The 18,165-nt window shown below is 41.1% G+C and overlaps 1 protein-coding gene across 6 annotated transcripts in view; it reads left to right on the plus strand.

Moving 5' to 3' along the window:
• LOC144681547 (RNA-binding protein 5-like) overlaps positions 1–6,749 on the plus strand; it is a 41,477-nt gene extending 34,728 nt beyond the window's left edge. For 4 of the 6 annotated variants that reach the window (XM_078543205.1, XM_078543210.1, XM_078543206.1 and 1 more), the window contains exons 16-25: positions 270–351; positions 543–634; positions 1,504–1,668; positions 2,848–2,997; positions 3,104–3,187; positions 4,009–4,203; positions 4,311–4,385; positions 4,480–4,577; positions 5,517–5,646; positions 6,267–6,749. In XM_078543205.1, the coding sequence (XP_078399331.1) occupies positions 270–351; positions 543–634; positions 1,504–1,668; positions 2,848–2,997; positions 3,104–3,187; positions 4,009–4,203; positions 4,311–4,385; positions 4,480–4,577; positions 5,517–5,646; positions 6,267–6,392 (1,197 nt within the window). In that variant the 3' untranslated portion in view covers positions 6,393–6,749. The remainder of the gene's footprint in view (positions 1–269; positions 352–542; positions 635–1,503; positions 1,669–2,847; positions 2,998–3,103; positions 3,188–4,008; positions 4,204–4,310; positions 4,386–4,479; positions 4,578–5,516; positions 5,647–6,266) is intronic. The other 2 variants (XM_078543208.1, XM_078543207.1) reach the window with 2 other exon arrangements.
• Positions 6,750–18,165: the final 11,416 nt, after the last annotated feature.

Below are 18,165 nucleotides of genomic sequence, written 5' to 3' on the forward strand. Positions count from 1 at the left end.
ACTATCAGCATTTTTATTCTTCACTCATTGTTTGTGAAAATGATTTTTTATCACCTTTCCCCTTGTACGGTCATATATAGGGCTGAAGGAGTGGATTGGAAATGGACCCAGGTGCCTCACCATATTCCCCGATCCCTAATGCCCTGAAATATCCTGTTGCATTTTGATCTGTTAACATGTTTTGTAAATAATATTTTGAACTGGGTGCCTATTAAAGGAATGCTTGAAATGTGAAGTTTACTAAAGTTACAGATTTATTTTGTACTCAGCAGGCAGATGCTGGACAACCATCGACACCTGCCAGTCAACAGGCTACAGATCCAGTTGCTGCTGCTTCAGAGACCAAACTCTGTAAGTAAACAATTAAAAGTATTTTATTTTTAAATAACAATGCCCATACGCAACTCCGCAATTCTGGATGTGCTTTTGGATATTGTCAATTAGTTGACACTCTGAAGTCCAGTAAGTCGAGGCCCTTTTACACAACTTTTTGAGAAGTGTCATGGATCCCATCCCTAAATGTATTTATGCCTGTTCTACAGCGGCACCTGACGTTTCCAGTTACCAGTACGATGATTCATCTGGCTTTTACTATGATCAACAGAGTGGACTTTACTATGATCCCAACTCTCAGGTAAAAGCTCTCTTCATTGAAACTGTTAAATGTTAATATGTTTGTATCATACGAAAGAAAGGAAGGATTTTCATTTAAACAGTGCTTTTCGAATAAACAGGTTGTCCCAAAGCATTTCACACAGCTACTTTCACAGTGTGGTCATTGCAGTAATTTGAAGCAAATGCAGCAGCCAATTTTCACACAGGCCCTAGAAATATCAGAGATAAGTAACCAAATAATCTGCTTTAGTGGTGTTGATTGAGAAATAGCTCGTTTTCCAGGATACTGAGAGAACTTAAGACAATCTGCAAAGAGGAATAATTAAGATTTATGTCCACCTAGTTAAACATTTCATCCAAATGACATCTCCAATAATACAGCACTTCTTCAGTACTCTGTTAAAGTGCACCCTAGAGTATGTACTCAAGTCTTTGGAGTGGGGCTTGAGCCGTGGTTGACCTTTCAAAATATCATATACAAAATGTTTTGTGACAGTGTGGTTAAAATAATCTTCCCTCAGTCTAATGGTGATGCACTGTTACCTTTTCAATACCTTACTTGTTATGAATACTTCTGTAATGGGGAAGAAAGCATATAAAAGGCCTGTGATCAGTGATTTATTGGATGTCACCTACGCTGGAACACCCAGGAACAGAAAACTGTATAGAGCACAATATAATCTCTTTCAACCTTTCTACAGTGTCGTTTCTTGATTATTTCTCTCAGAAAAAAATCACTCCTTCCCTAACTTGCTTCACACTCTCTGGTCCTAGATGACAGATTTCTCCTATTATTGTTTCAAAAGCAATCACTGGAAGGTGCTTGAGAGCAGCACCAGATGCTGATAGATTTTGGAGTTGCACTAACTTTTTCTTGCCTTGTTTCAGTACTACTACAATACACAAACTCAACAATATTTATACTGGGATGGAGCAAAGCAGAAGTACCTACCTGCGTCGGAATATACTGCACAGCAGAATGCTGCTGCTAGTGCAGCTAATAAAGATGGTAAAGAGAAGAAAGAGAAACCAAAGAGCAAAACTGCGCAACAGGTATAAAAAAAAGTTGCAGATATCCCTAATGTGCAAAACAATATTTAAAACTTTTCAAATCTACCATTGGATATATTCTGAATTATGTTACTGGTGATTCCATGTTACTCTCAATAGCAAGTTTTCTTTTCAGATCCAGTATCTAAATCTGCAGTCGGTAATATTGGGACCCCTTGTGACATGGGTAGGGTGCTGTGATCGTGCAAATCTCTAATCTTCAGAAATAGAAACTGAAGAACACTTAGATGTGCTAATTTATTTTAGGACCAAGAGAGTGCAGTTCCGGCAATTGCATTTTAATTTAGCCCCCCCCCCCCGCCCTCATCACCACCACTGTCTTTTAAATAAAAAGTAAATAAAATGAACCATGTCATCCTGTCTTGGTGAGCTAGATAAATATATTTGCTTTTGGTATCAGATCAGACTTAGACTTGGCCTGCTCTTTTTTTAACGATAAACTGCCTTGGGCTTGATTTGCTCCTCTCTCAGTAGACTTAACCAACTTTCTCCAATCTTGTGTATCTTGGTCCTTTTGTTCAGTGTCTAAAGCAAGTGGGGTGGCGGGAGCTTGAGTTTCTGAATCTGAAATGAGATAACAGACTTACTTGTCCCATGTTGTTCTAGAGAACTGTTCCAATGACTAGCTCATTAGCATCCCAGTTTCCTCTTTGCCTTAGCAGCTTCAGCATTTCCTTGTTTAAAAACATCCAAGGGAGGCTAAATCTTTATGAATTAACTCATAAAGTTCCTGAACATATCAGGAACATGCACCCTAAAATGAAATGTTGAATTAGCCAGTGATCTCCGATTGTGACGAACTCCAGCTTTGGATCTCTTTTCCCTAAAATTGACAAGAATTAGTCCACATCACATCCACTTTGTGGTGCAGATGCATTCACCAAATTGACAGGCACTTCAATATTTTTCTTTCACTGCCCCATTGCTTTTTGCTGAAACTGAGAGTTTCTGTTGGATAGAGGAAGTGCGAGAACAAAAGTAAATTGAAGCCATATGAGCCTATTGCCCAGCACTCTTAATGGGTCAGTTCAGTGCACGCTGAGTTCACGTGCTAATTCTTTTGCCTATTGCTGTCCCGTTTTATGCATGTTTCAGTTCAATATGCTGCTTTTTGTTGTGTTGCTGCTGAAGAGAGATGCTAATTTAATAATGCCTTTTCAGATTGCCAAAGACATGGAACGGTGGGCTAAGAGTTTAAACAAACAGAAAGAAAATTTCAAAACCAGCTTCCAGCCCATTGGAGGGCTTAGAGAGGATGAGCGGAAAGAGTCTGCAGCGGCAGATGCTGGCTTTGCGTTGTTTGAGAAAAAGGTGTGAACTTTATTTGACTTTTGAAGTGTGTACTTAATGTTCTGTAGAACTTGAACAGAAGTATATGTCACTTGCTATAACAAATGTTCCGTTGTCCTATATACAGCAGGGTACTTTGGCAGACAGATCACCAACAACAGTCGAAGTCCTGAGGAGGTCGTCTGCTGATGATGAGGACTATATGCTGAAGGTTAGACTATGTAGACTTCTTGTAGCGTTGGGATTGAGCTCCAAAAGCTGCAATTGGCTCCTAGCTTTTGCAGCATCTGTTTTTAGTGAACATTTTGTTTTCATGTGAAACTTCAGATGTAGTCTGTATTGGAAATTAGTTGAATCTGATCATTGTGAGGATATGGAAGAAAATATCTGTTCCAGTAGGGCAACAGTACCGGTATTCAGTATCAAAGTGTAGCAGTGCTGATTATTTTAAGGTTTTTTTTCTGAGGGGGTAGAAATTTCATTAGAGTACACTAATTCTGAAACCTCTATTAAGCCAAATGCGTTTTTTTAACTGGCAAAGCATTATGCATTCAAGTGCACATGATCTTAAAGTAGGGCAGTTGAAGTTAGCCTCTTGTGATTGGATGCCATCACAATAGTGGAAGCCAGGGTTTTTAAAATGGAATCAGATGTGCCTAGGACTGAATTACAGTCTTGAGTGGTTCAGAATAGGGCTATTTCGAGAAGCAAATTGTCTTGATTCCTTTCATGTACACTGAATTAATTGGAGGGTTTTTTTGCACGTTATGGCGATTGGTATGTCAGACACTAACCATCGCAGGTTATTGGTGATAATCCGTTCTGATAAAATTGCAAGTGATTTGAATGATAATTGAATGTTGATTTATTACAACATATCTATGTACTATAAAATAACAACAGAAGATGTTAAACTGCAGTAAATTATTTGAGCACTTTTGCCTGTGAACTACATTTACAAGGATCTTGTGCAGTACTTTCCTCTCTTGTATTTGGTGCATCAACAAACTTTTTGCTTCTGGTTTAATTCAGAGGAAAGCAAGCCCACAGCAAGGTCTTGTGGCAGCTTACAGTGGAGAAAGTGATACTGAAGAAGAACAGGAAAAGACTGAGGATGGAGAGGAGAAACTGACAGATTGGAAGAAAATGGCCTGCCTTTTGTGTAGGAGACAGTTTCCCAGTAAAGAGACACTCATCAGACATCAGCAACTCTCTGAACTGCACAAGGTATAATAGCTCTTTCAAAGAAAAATTGAGTGCGTGTGTTAGATATTTCAAAAGTATCAGCTCGAATTATTGCTTATGTTTTCTTTTTTCCTTCCTACCAAAAAAAGCAAAATCTGGAGATTCACAGAAGGGCAAAAATGACAGATACAGAACTTGAAGCTTTAGAGAAGACTGAACGAGAGGTATGATCACCTGTTGTCACAGTCTTGAAAAGCACAGTTTATAGTATTCTCTTGTAAGTAATTTAATGTCGCTGAATCTTAACTTTTTCCATAGATGAAGTACAGAGATAGGGCAGCAGAAAGGAGAGAGAAGTATGGAATCCCAGAGCCACCAGAACCCAAGAGGAAGAAGTTCTTCGCACCTCAAGTTGTGTAAGAAATGTTTTTTTCCCTTTATATATTATGTCATATTGTTTCCTTTCCAGGTCACCTGTGTTAAATATATCAATTCCAGAGTGACATGGTGGTGACTTGGTTTAGTATTTGGCCAAAATACTTCTTTTCTACAAACCGCTGGACGAAGAGGATAACTTCTAGAGGCTTTAATTGACTTCCCCAACCCACCACCACTCCCCATCTTATGGTCCCCAGACCAAAAAAAATCTCCATGTATTTCAGGAGATACCACTCCCAGCCTTCAATCTTGAGGGGTTATGAAACGCAGTTCTCCCACCCCGCCATCTCCTCACTTCTATTATTTATGCAGTTAAGAGTCACCCACATGCTGTTTTGGTCTGGAGTCACATGTAGGCCAGACCAGGTGAGGATAGCATTAATGAACCAGATGGGTTTTTACAATGGTTTCATGGTCATCATTAGATTTCTAATTCCAGATTTTTATTACCGTGGCAGGACTCGAACCCTGGTCCCCAGAGCATTAACCTGGGTTTCTGGATTACTAGTTCAGCGACAATATGGCACCACCTCCCTGTAGATCATCTCAGTTGCACTTTTGAGGTTCCCACTGTTCCATCATGGATGGGGAATGTGATGCCATGGGAATCAAACCTGCATCATAATTGCTGTGGCACTTAGTGTTGGTACACTAACATGCTGCACAACTGTACTGCTGCCTTTTTCTGTATTTTTATTCTTCCTTGATTGTGGGGAATCAGCTCTGCTTCCCACAGTTGACTAGTTGATTCCTGAGCTGCCCTCATGCCAAATTCAAAAAGGCAGTATTAACATAGGAGCAGGAGTTGACCATTGATACTTGACTATTGACACTTTAATAGCTTTCTCAAAATAAGTAGCAGTATTAACAGATGAATGAAGTTCTCTTCCCCTACAAGCGTCTCCATCTTTTTGCAGTGATTTTGAGCAGCCGACTAAAGATGGCATTGGTAGTGATAATATTGGAAGCCGAATGTTACAAGCCATGGGTTGGAAAGAAGGTTCAGGACTCGGTCGAAACCAACAAGGCATTACTGCTCCAATTGAGGTATGTCAGTCAGCTGTTACTGGATACTCCCCAGTGGGGATTTGAACTTCAACAGAATGTACTACTAGGACACAGGAGCCACTTGAGTCCTGGGTATTTATTTGTCACAAATAATTTTGTAAAAAACACTCTAGGGTGGGAGGGGAGTTCATAGTTGTAGAATCCCAATCATTCAAAGTGACCCTTGAGGTCTTACAGCTTCTTGGATTCAGAGGTGAAAGCGTTGGGGAACTGGTAGGATGAAGGTTTGTGGATATTCTTCACATGACTAGCTGCCAATCTTGAATGTGATTGGAGGAGAAAACAGCGAAGGCATGTGAGCCAGTCATATTTTGCAAGGCCATTTCTCACCACTTGTCTGCAGCTGTTCTGCTGTGCATTCTAGTTGGCTTGCTGTACAGACAAAGATCTGTACATCAGCTGCTTTTCCATTGGGGGCTGGTTGATTGCTGGGAAAGCACCTAAGTAACATGAGCATAATTAAAATGTTAAAAATGTAGCTATTCTGTACTTAATACAAGAAATTCTTGCATTCTTTCAGGTATCGGCAGAGAATATAAACTTGCATTCATCTTGAGCTACTCAGTACTAAAAGAGTGATTTTGATCCTTTTTCCACAGGCACAGTTGAGAATGAAAGGAGCTGGACTTGGAACACGTGGAAGCTCCTATGGTGTCAACACTGCAGATACCTATAAAGATGCTGTCCGAAAAGCTATGTTCGCCAGATTCTCAGAAATGGAATAATATTTCTTCTGTTGTAAATATTGTAAATAATGTTACCATGATTGTTTTGTTGTGCCAAGAAAGAATGTGCGTCACCTTTTTTCACTTTTCCTGCTTTGGTTAAATTTGTAAGTTTAACAATAACTACATTTTAGTCTTTTAAATTATGACCTTGTAAAACTGGAGGTTATGGTGGGCATGTGATACAAGCAAAAGATTTGTGTGTGGATTTTGCTACAAAGCCAACAACATGTACATTCTGTATTATAGTCGCCACCCTTTGTACAGACTCTGGGGTAGGAATTGCAAACCAGATTATTTTGAACCATTGTTCTTTTCTCTCTTCCCTAAATAAACAAACTTCTCGGTGCTAATAAATGTAGATTATTTTAAAGTATGGACATGAGAGCAGTAGAAAATCACAAGGAAATTGATTTCTTGGTTCAAATGTCATTTAGTTCACTTAAGTAACCTGCTGAATGTATGGTCAAAGGAGTAAGAAGAGACCTAGAAAAGTAGTCACAGACCTGAAATGTAAAATTTTTCTACACTAGCAAAATACAATCAGAGGACAATTGAACACTGAAAGTGGTGAGCTGGGTTCAAACTGAAGATGAGCACAAGATAATATGATTACTTTCTCCCAAGTATCAGGAAGACATAAGCAACCTTAAAAAAAAAAAAATCCAAGTAAAATCTGTAATTTCTATGAAGAAGATGGAAGTCATAAGCTAAAGGGGTTCAAAACAAGCCACCATATGTACAGTAGTATGATTTCCCAAAGCCCTGAGATATGAGACAAGAGAATGAGGGAATTGAAGATTGAGGGAGGTCACTGATTTGGTACCAAGCTGACCTGTTCCCATTTTCAAAAATGTGTTTCCAATTTACATCAACTTGAATTTGGAAACATGATCCAAATCGGTGAAGTTTCTAGATGCTACTAAACCGGCAGCAGTGGCTGCTGATTCTGCGAAGGCAACCCAGGAACTGGAATATACTAGAGAAAACCTTTTGTACATGAAACAGTGGCAGATGAAATTTAGTTTAAGTGTGAAGTGCAGCATGTTTATTTTTTTAAAAACGGGTGATGCAAGTGTTCTATACATTGGAGCAAAGAATGGAAGCTGCAAATGTAGGAATCTTGGCAGACTTGGCTTTGAATGAATCCAGTTGCTGTAAACTGACAAAGCTAATGGAAAGCTGGTTTATATAGTTTAAATAGTAGAATGGAATTCAGAGGGACAAAAGCAAAATGCTGGAAATTATAAATTAAACCAATGTTGCAAACACTCAACAGGCAGGCAGCATGTGTAGAGTAAGAAGCAATTTATCCAGTCAGCCTTCAGAGCTGGATGAAGTTAGAGAATTGACTGTTTATAAGCAAATACAGAGGCAGGATGAAATAAGAGGTTGGGGGGTGGTTGGTGGAGGAAAGAGCAAAAGGTGGGAAGATCTCGATTAGAGTGGAAAACGGTGAGTGATGGAGCGGGGTGAGAATTAAAATGGTAAGCATCCAGGTTTCACGGTTATGCTTGCAGACTAAACAAAGCTGTTCAAAATGATAACTCATTCAGCATTTAGTCTCCCCAGAGGTGAAGCAGGTACAGTACTAAGTTGAAAGAACTATAAGTAAATCACTGTTTTAAGTATTTAGGTTGCTGGACAGTGGGAAGGAAGGTGAAAAGGTAGGGGGTGACTGGCTCTAATTGGACTTGAATGGGAAGTGTACTAGGTGATAGAGTGGACCACGGTGTTGAGGAGAGAACGGTCCTTTCTGAATACTGAGAGGGATGGGGAAGTTGTGTTTGGGGCATCATCCTGAAAATACCAGAGGATGATCTGTTGAATGTGGAAAGTGATGACAAGGGAGACTTTATCTGGGTTGTGGGAGGGAGACGAAAAGTTAAGGGCTGAAGGGTGGGAAATGGAATGGACACAGTTGAATACTCTCAATCACAATACTCTGTTGTAGACAATATTAAAAGATACTGGAAGCACAGGTGTGGAAGATGGCATAGTTAAAACAGGCAATGGGTTCAGACAAAGTCATAATTCGAACTATAATGTTCCCATCAGAATATTTTACTGTTTGGTTACTGAGACACATGGGAAATGTTCAAGCCCTGGAACCAGTTCAGAAAAGAAGCATGCAATTGTTCGAATGAAGATTGAGCAAGGGCACAAGAATGGAGTAATCTTCAAAGCAAGCTGATCTTGTGGAGGGATAAAAGGTAGTAAACAGCATCAAAAAGTTAGATCTGGAAAATAACTTCAAAATAATCTGATTTGGGTAAGGGTACAGGTGATAGTTTGAAGTTTCAAAATGATGGACTCCAGAAATGAGTGGATTTATGGATGATATGGAAGCAAAATCTGAAGAATAAGCAATGGGACGCTGTAACGAGGGAAACTTTACCTTTTGTGTGGATCAGTTAACATTTTTTAAAAAGTGCCTTTTTCTTATCTGCCTTCATTAGGATTCCCTCTAACATATTGTCTTTCAAATCACAGTGCAGAAGAGGCCATTTGGCCCATCGAGTCTGCACCGACACCTGAGAAACACCTGACTTACCTAATCCCATTCACCAGCACTTGGCCCATGGCCTTGAATGTTATGACGTGCCAAGTGCTTATCCAGGTACTTTTTAAAGGATGTGAGGCAACCCACCTCCACCACCCTCCCAGGCAGCACATTCAAGACCATCACCACTCTCTGGGTAAAAAAGATTTTCCTCCCATCCCCCTTAAACCTCCTGCCCCTTGCCTTGAACTTATGCCCCTTTGTGACTGACCCTTCAACTGACCCTTTTGTAATCTATGCCTTGATTGATAAAGGCAAGTGTCCCATATGCCTTTCTCACCACCCCACTAACATGCCCCTCCGCCTTCAGAGATCTATGGACACACACGCCAAGGTCCCTTTCTTCCTCAGAACTTCCTAGTGCCATGCCGTTCATTGAATACTTCTTTGTCAAATTACCGCTTCCAAAGTGTATCACCTCACTTTTCAGGGTTAAATTCCATCTGCCACTTATCTGCCCATTTGACCATCCCATCTATAACTTCCTGTAGCCCAAGACACTCAACTTCACTGTTAACCACCCAGCCAATCGTTGTGTCATCCGCAAACTTACTAATCCTACCCCCCACAAAGTCATCTATGTCGTTTATATAAATGACAAATAATAGGGGACCGAGCACAGATCCCTGTGGTATGCCACTGGACACTGGCTTCCAGTCACTAAAGCATCCTTCTGTCATCATCCTCTGTCTCCTACAACTAAGCCAATTTTGAATCCACCTTATCAAATTCCCATGTATCCCTTGTGCATTTGCCGCCTTTATAAGTCTCCTATGTGGGACCTTGTCAAAGGCTTTGCTGAAATCCATATAACCTACATCAACTGCACTACCCTCATCTACACACCTGGTCACCTCCTCAAGAAATTCAATCAAATTTGTTAGGCATGACCTCCCTCTGTCAAAGCCATGCTGACTATTCCTGATCAAACCTTGCCTGTCCAAGTGGAGATAGATTCTCTCCTTCAGAAATTTCTCCAATAGTTTCCCTACCACTGACGTGAGACTCACTGGCCTGTAGTTCCCTGGCTTATCTCTACAACCCTTCTTAAATAGCAGAACCACATTAGCTGTTCATGAAATGTTCATTCTGTTCAGATGTGTGAAAGATCTCATGGCACTATTTGAAGAGGAACAGTGACATTGTATTTGGTGTCCTGGCCAATAGTTAAGTCTCCACAACATCTCAAAGCGGACCTGGTAGCATCTCTGGAGAGAGAGAAACAAGGTTAATGTTTAAAGTTTCTGATATTTGATTCAGCGTTTTTTGTTATTTCAGATTTCCAGCAACAACAGTAGGCTAGCGGATCAGCTAGTCATTGCTGTTTATGGGAGCTTGTGTGCAGATTGGCACTAGATTTCCTACATTAACAGTAACCACTGGCTGTAAAGTGCTGTGGGAGATCCTGAGGTCATGAAAGATGCTATATAAATGCAACTTATTTTTACTGCATTTAAAGATAAATGGTCTCTGGACTAGGCTTGTGCACCTGTCAGTGGTAGTTTAGAGAATGACAGATTATCTGACTGCCCTCTGGCCAGGAAAATGCATGATGGGGACTATAAAATAGCAATAACTTTAAGGGGAAAAAATCCCTTTATTGATCAAAACGAACAACTTTATGTAATGGATCCTAGTGATCTGAGAGAGCAATTGGGTTAGAGTGCAAAATGTGTAATGGGGAAAAGCAATTGGATTGAAAAAAAATCAATGCTGAAATAACATCTGTAGAGTGCATTAAAAGCCTTTGAAAAGTCACTGAATCAATTTGTATTCAAGTTACCCATTAATGCTTTAAATTTGTATCATAAGGAATTTTTGCAGTTCTGAGTTGATGCCACTATCTTGATCTCAGCTGTGCCATGTGCTGAGAAGAAACCGGTACTACATATCAGGAAATGAAATTAGAAAATGAGACACTCTGAGCTATTCCAAAGTTTCCAGTTATAGAATGGCAGTGGATGACACTTGTTCTCAGTTGCAATCTAGCTTATAGCATAGCGGGGTTACTTGGAACAAAAAGAACAGCTGGTAAGACTTTCAGACCTTTGACCCAAAAATTGTATAACAACACCATTGCGTTAGGAAATGCACTGTTGCATTTTGGAGGATGCAATTGTCTCAATTTGTTCCTTGCTCCTTGATTAGCATAATTTGGCCCTCTAGACTCTAAATATTTTGACAAAATAATATAGATGTTCTTTTTCTCAATTCTTACGTTTCCGACTGTAATTGTACATTCGTTGACACAGTGTGGGCCTGAATACAGAACTGAGAACATGACCTTAAGAATATTTAGGAACTAGAATAGTCAATTTGCTCTAACTAGCACCTCTCTCTTTACAGGCTGACCTTCCCTGTCTGCCTTCTTGCTATACCTTTCTGGGCCCAAAGCGAATGATCTCATACTTGTCCACATTGAACTTTATCTGCCTATTCTCTTTGCAACTTTCTGCCCCCATCATCATTATTTACTATCCCTCCAAACAGTGTCATCTGCAAACTTAGATATATAGCTCTCTACTCCTTCATTTAATTAATTAATAAATATGATTGAAAAGATGAGGCCCTAAAACAGATCCTTGGTGAACACCGCTTGTCACATTCCATCAATGTACCCTTTATCTCTGTTCTCTCCTACCTCCCAACCAATTTACAGCTCAAGTTAAAAAGCCAGTTCCAATTCCATACCTTACCATTTTTGCTAATAATGTGTGGAATCTTATCAACTACCTTGTGGAAGTATGTGTAGATAACATTCATAGAAACTCCCTTATCTACATTATTAGTGTCCTCCTCCAAAAACTAATTCAGTCAGACTCATGGGATGGGATCCTGGAATCAGCAAGCGTAATACTTCTGCTATAAGTTCCCCCAGGACCACTTGGCTCCAGAACTCATTCTGGCCTTGGTCAAATATGGACAAAGGAGCTGAATTCCAGAGGTAAGATGAGAGTGACTGACCTAACATCAAAACAGCATTTCATCCAGTGTGACATCAAGGAGCCCTAGTAAAGTTGAAGTCAATGGGAATTGAGAGGGTTGGGGGGTGTGGTGTGGGAGGACATTCCATTGGCTGGAGTCAAACTTTGCACAAAGATGTTTGTGGTTATGGAATTTCAATCAACTTAGCCTCAGGATGTCACTCCAGAGGTTCCCCAGGGTGGTGTTCTAGGCTCAACTATTTTTCAGCTGCTTCATCAGTGATGATCTCTCCATCATAAGGTCGGAAGAGAGTATATTTGCTGATGAGTGCACAATCAGTTCTATTCATAACACCTCACATAATGAAGCAGTCTGCCTGCATGCAGCAAGACCTGGACAACATTCTGGCTTGGGGTGATAAGTAGCAAGTAACATTCATGCCACATGAATACCAGACAAAGACCACCTCCCAACAAGGGAGTCCCCATTTAACAGCATTGACATTGCTGAATTCCCCTGGCCTGGGGATTACCAGTGATCAGGAACTTACCTGGACCAGTCATGTAAATATTGTGGCTGCAAGAACAGATTGGAGGCTGGGAATTCTGCAGTGAGAAAGTCGCCTCCTGAATCCCCAAAACCTGTGCACCATCCATAAGGCAGAAGTCAGGAGTTTGATTAAATACTCTCATGCTTGCCTGAATGAATGCAGCTCAAGAAGCTCAACATCATCTAGGAAAAAGCAGCTCTCTTGATTGGCACTCTATCCACCACCTTAAACATCCACCCCCTCTGCCATCAACACACAGTGGCAGCAGTGTGTACCATCTACAAGATGTACTACAGCAACTCACCAAATCTCCCATCGACAGTGAGTTCCAAACCCATGACCTTTACCACCTAGGTGAACAAGGGCAGCAGATAGATGGGAACACCACCACCTGCAAGTTCCCCTTCAAGCCACACACCATCCTGACTTGGAACTATATCACCATTCCTTCACTATCGTTGGATCAAAATCGTGGAACTCCCTCCAACAGCACTATGGCTGTGCCCACAAAGTGGTCCAAGAAGGTGAATCACCATCACCTTCTCAAGGGTAATTAGGGATGGGCAATAAATCTTGGCCTTGCCAGTGACGCCCACATCCTGTGATCGAATGAAAAAAATGTTAAGTGCTCATTTCTTGTACTCACCCCCTAATGCAACAATGACAAAGACTTTGGCTTTTTAGCTCACATTGCAATGCTTCCTAATGGAAGTTCTGATAATAACTATAAAGACCAAAAAGCCTTCTGGAAGACAGCTGGCTGTGTCAACAACATGGCAAGTTCACCTTAACAAATCCTGCTCATTTTAAAGGTGGGAGTGGCTTCATGCTAAGTAACTACAGGTGAGCATTCGTGTCACACAAGTGCCAGAGAATGACCGTCTACAAAAAAACAAGAGTCTAAACACCTCCCCTTAACATTAAAAGGCATTACCATTGCTGATTCCCCCACCATCAACATACTGGGGGTTACCAGTAACCAGAAACTTAACTGGACCAGCAGCGTAAATATTGTAGCTACAATAGGAAGTCAGAAGGGTCATGGCACTCCGTGGCAACAGATTGTAACTCCACTCGGCATGTCGATAGATGTCAGCTGCAGCCTTCACAAGAAACTATCCTCTGCACAGTTAAGTATTAAATTTAAATTCAGTGTTGGGCTGATTTCAAGGGTTTGAGGGCTTCAGTTTGGTAAGAGCTTCCAGTCTTTTTCACAACGATCTGACTGCAGCTGCATTGCCATCTGCTATTAAAGGAAACCATAGTTACAGTACTCTCCTCCTCTTCCCAACCTGCCTGTGACAGACAAGAACAATGCGTGTATACCAGTATTGAACGATAGAGCAGAGGAAAATGGCATTGTGAGCTGCTAAGAACTGGCAAAAGCTATGCAAACAGGCCTTCCTCTCAGCACACTGCCAGAGTCTCTTTTATCCATTCATGCATTTTTCCTTTATGACATCTATCTTGTCCCAAGTGCTTTGGGAAGCCCTGAGATTGTGAAAGGTTCTGTATCAACGCAAATTTAATTTTTGAGGAAGGTGATGAGTTCCAAATACTTTGAAATACTGAAAGAACGAGTTAGATTAGGGGCAGTACATAAGTCTTCATTTTAGTGCAGTGAAGATGCAACATAACAGCATTGTACGGGTAGTGTGTTTAAAAATGAGGTTCTACAGCAGTATTGGCATCATTAACAAGTTTAGTAAATACTATCCAAGACGCCATTGAATGACAGAATTTTATAACAGATGGAGGCCATTCAGCCCATCGTGCTTGCCAACTCCCTGAAAGAGCTCTCTACTTAGCTCCATTCCCATGCGCTTTCCCCTATATTCTTTAAACAAAATATTTTTCAGACGTTTGTCCACATCAGTTTAAAAGGTATTCAGCTATTTAAAAGCTTTAAATGTGCTCAACTGTTGCTGGAGGCGTATTCCAAGTCCGAACACAAAAGAAGAATAACATGGAGGCTGGAAAATCTGAAATAAAAATTTTAGAAACACTCAGCAGGCCAGGCAGCATCTGTGGAGGGAGAAACAGAGTTACTGTTGCAGGTCAGTGACTTTTCATCAGAACTGGAAGAAGTTATGAGTGTAATGGTTTTTAAGCAATTGAAGAGAGAGGGAAAGTAGGGAGGAGGGGGGGAAAGAACAAAATGGTCAGACTGTGTTAGGGTGGAAGTCAGGAGTGATTAAATGAGAAAGGCATGGTGAAGGAAAGTGAAAAGTGATGCTAATTAAGGAAAGAAACAAAAGATGGGTTCAGAGGCGGTGACAATGGCAACAGCACAACTGTTACCAGCACTTGGTATCTGAAAACATTGCAGCAAAAATTCCAATCGGAAGCATCAATAATTTGCATATAACTTTCTTCTATATGAGAATGTGCCTACCCTCTCTCACCATTCTTTTGATGTCACCTGCTGGTCCCTGATCCACACACTGGTGGAAATAGTTTTTTTCTGATATAACTTAGCAAACCTCCTCATAGTTTTGAGCACCTCTAACTGACCTTCTAATTGTCTTGAAGACAGTTAAGGGAAGGACACAATATGGCACTAAGATTGATAGTCAAACATGCTAACTCTCTAATCATGAACTTTGACCTCACTTAACTGTGCTGGTTGAGTAATGTATATTAGCCAGGCTATTGGGGAAAACAGTGGTGAAGTGCTATTGTCACTAGAGTAGTAATCCAGAGGCTCAGGCTAATACTCTGGGGGATGGGTTCAAATCCTACCACAGCAACTAGTGGATTTAAAATTTAATTAATAAATCTGGAATTGAAAGCTAGTCTCAGTAATGATGGCCATGAAATTATCATTGATTGTTGTAAAAACCCATCTGGTTCACTAGTGTTCCTTAGGGGATGGAAATCTGCCATCCTTACCCAGTCTGACTACACCTGATTCCAGACCCCCCAGAGCAACATGGGTGACTCTTAACTGCCCTCTGAAATGGTCTAAGCCATTCAGTTCAAGGGCAATTAGGGGTGGGGGGGCATGTGTTGCCCTTGCCAGTGATGCCCACATAAAGAGAAATGGCTATGGATAAAAATCAGTCATGAAATCTCTCCTAACAATAAAAGGTATCTTTCATGGGTCTCTGATGGCTTAAAATACATTATCTGTTGTGTTACTAAGTTACAGAAATCAGGATACCTTCCAGGTTTAGTTTTTGCCCTATGCTGTTTTAGCTACTCTGAGCCCAGGTAACTACCGGAGCATTCAAGGCCTGTGGGAAGTAAGAGGAAAATAAACCAGCTTCATGCTCCTGATCATTATCTCGTGACCACCCCCCCTCAATGTCAAAGTGCACTTGATGAACATTGGGTGAAAATGGGATTGCGTGGATTGGGTGGTGGGGGTGAGGGGGGGGTGGTGGGGAGGTGTTGGAGTCAGCTGTGATGTTCCATCGGCACATGCACTTACTCATGAGGAATGGACGAGATACTGAAATGTGAGCCATGCTGGGGGAATTAATATTCTAACACAAATCACCGCTTGTAGGAGAATAAGGGAATAAAGAGGAGGGCATTTTAAGAACACAGCTGCATCCATCCCAACCCCTCCCTGGAGGACAAACTTGAGTTGAAAATAAAGAGGAAGAAAAATAAACACAAAGTTCCTTCTCTTCACAATTTGGTGGAATAATATTGTAATAAACTCTGCTGTGAATGCTCACAGTTCATACATTTCAGTAGCCCGTCAAACTTACAATTAAAATGGATTCATTGATCCATCCCTTTAGGTATCAATGAGGAATGGTGTCATTGTGAATGCTTGTTTTGTGATTCCATATGTAGATTCAAAGTGCTAATAGGTGAAAGTTTGATTATTGCCTGTGGTCTTTATTAGTATTCATGAAGTGGGTCTGACTTACTGGTGGGTGGAAGTCAGCAGTGATAATTAGAATAATCCTGTCATTATTCAGTACTGATGATTGAAGAATGGGGATAAAACGTGTGATTGAAGAGATAAAGCACTGTGCTAACAAATTGTGCAGAGTTTTGGCACTGAGAGCAAAGTATGAACATATCGGAGTGTCTGAAGTCCTGTGCTAACAATGAGACAATATTGAGCTGCTTACAAACAAAAATGATGTTGTCCCAGGGTAAGAAGTGCAAGGGTTAGGGAATGAAGCCCTTTTCCACACCAGGTGTCTACATAAAATATCCTTAGTAGAGACTCAGAGCAGATTAAATTTCCTAATCTTTGATTATGGATATATGGAAGTTCAAAGCTGTGGAGTAGAGCTCCCCACACTACTCTGACCCCCTAACTCAGAAAACCACTGCTTGCTCACTCAGTATGGTTTCCATTTTCACACCAGCTACCTGGTGTGCCTTTAAGTGACGGGCAAGTTGGTATCAATGAAATAAAGGGGGACAGATGGAATGAAAGTACCTCTGTTAGCTGAAGTGAGTCGAATTGTGAATAGCGCTGAGCATGTAACGAATGAATCCCCAGTGCAAAGGTTGCTTAAAGTTATTGGCACTTTCATTACCTACATTTGCTGTTCCAGTGCATTGCACTCCACTAGTTAACTTTAAAAGTTAGGGAAGGCCAAGTGTTGAGTGTTGTTGTGGAGAGAAGAAAGGGATAGGTTCCCTATGTTTACTTTCATAAAAGCAGTTCCTGTAATAGAGCCCATACAATTCATAGACCTACCTTTTCATGGTTCCCTAAGCATGGAGACATTGATTCAGTTAGAGTGCAGCCAACAGAGTGAGACTCTGATGGCTGCCAGTATCTGCACTCCAGCAATAGAATACAGCCTCGAGCCAGATCTGGCATCAAGAGTGGAAGGAACTAAAATATCCTAATAATGGAGCAGGAAATTAACTGTGTTTGCAGCTAAGCAACACAGGGGTTGGTGGGGGGGGGGGTGCGAAGTGGAAGTGGGGAGATTCATCACTATCTGGTGGGCAGAAAAGTGGCAAATGGAATTCAACCCAGAGAAGTGTGAGGTGATGAATTTGGGGAAGTCAAACAAGGCAAAGGATTACACAATAAATGGGAGGATACTGAGAGCTGTAGAGGAAGTGAGAGACCTTGGAGTGAATGTCCACAGATACCTGAAAGTAGTAGGACAGGCTGATAAAGTGGTTAAGAAAGCATATGGAATCCTTTCCTTATTAGCCGAGGCATAGAATATAAGAGCAAGGAACTATATAAATCATTAGTTAAGCCGCAACTTGAATACCATGTACAGTTCTGGTCAACTCATTACAGAAAGGTGTAATGGCACTAGAGAGAGTACAGAGGAGATTACGAGGATGGTGCCAGGACTGGAAAATTGCAGCAATGAGGAAAGATGGGATAGACTGGGGTTGTTCTCCTTGGGCCAGAGGAGGCTGAGGGGAGATTTGATTGAGATGTACAAAATTCTGAGGGGCCTGGATAGAGCGGATGGGGAAGAGCCTATTTACTTCAGCAAAGAGGTCAGTGACCAGGGGGCATAGATTTCAAATGATTGGTAGAAAGAAGATTGGAGGGGAGATGAGGAAAAGGTTTTTCACCCAGAGGGTTGTAGGGGTAGGGTGGGATTCTGGAGCTCACTGCCTGAAAGGATAGTGGAGCCAAAAACCCTCAACTCATTTAAAAGGTGTCCAGATGTGCATTTCAAGTGCTGTAACCTGCAGGGCTATGGACCAAATGCTGGAAAGTGGGATAAGGCTTTTCATCCAGTGCACACACGATGGGCCAAGTGGCCTCTTTCTGTGCCGTAAAC

The sequence above is a fragment of the Cetorhinus maximus genome, chromosome 6, assembly GCF_964194155.1.
Source record: "Cetorhinus maximus chromosome 6, sCetMax3.hap1.1, whole genome shotgun sequence".
NCBI lineage: Eukaryota > Metazoa > Chordata > Chondrichthyes > Lamniformes > Cetorhinidae > Cetorhinus > Cetorhinus maximus.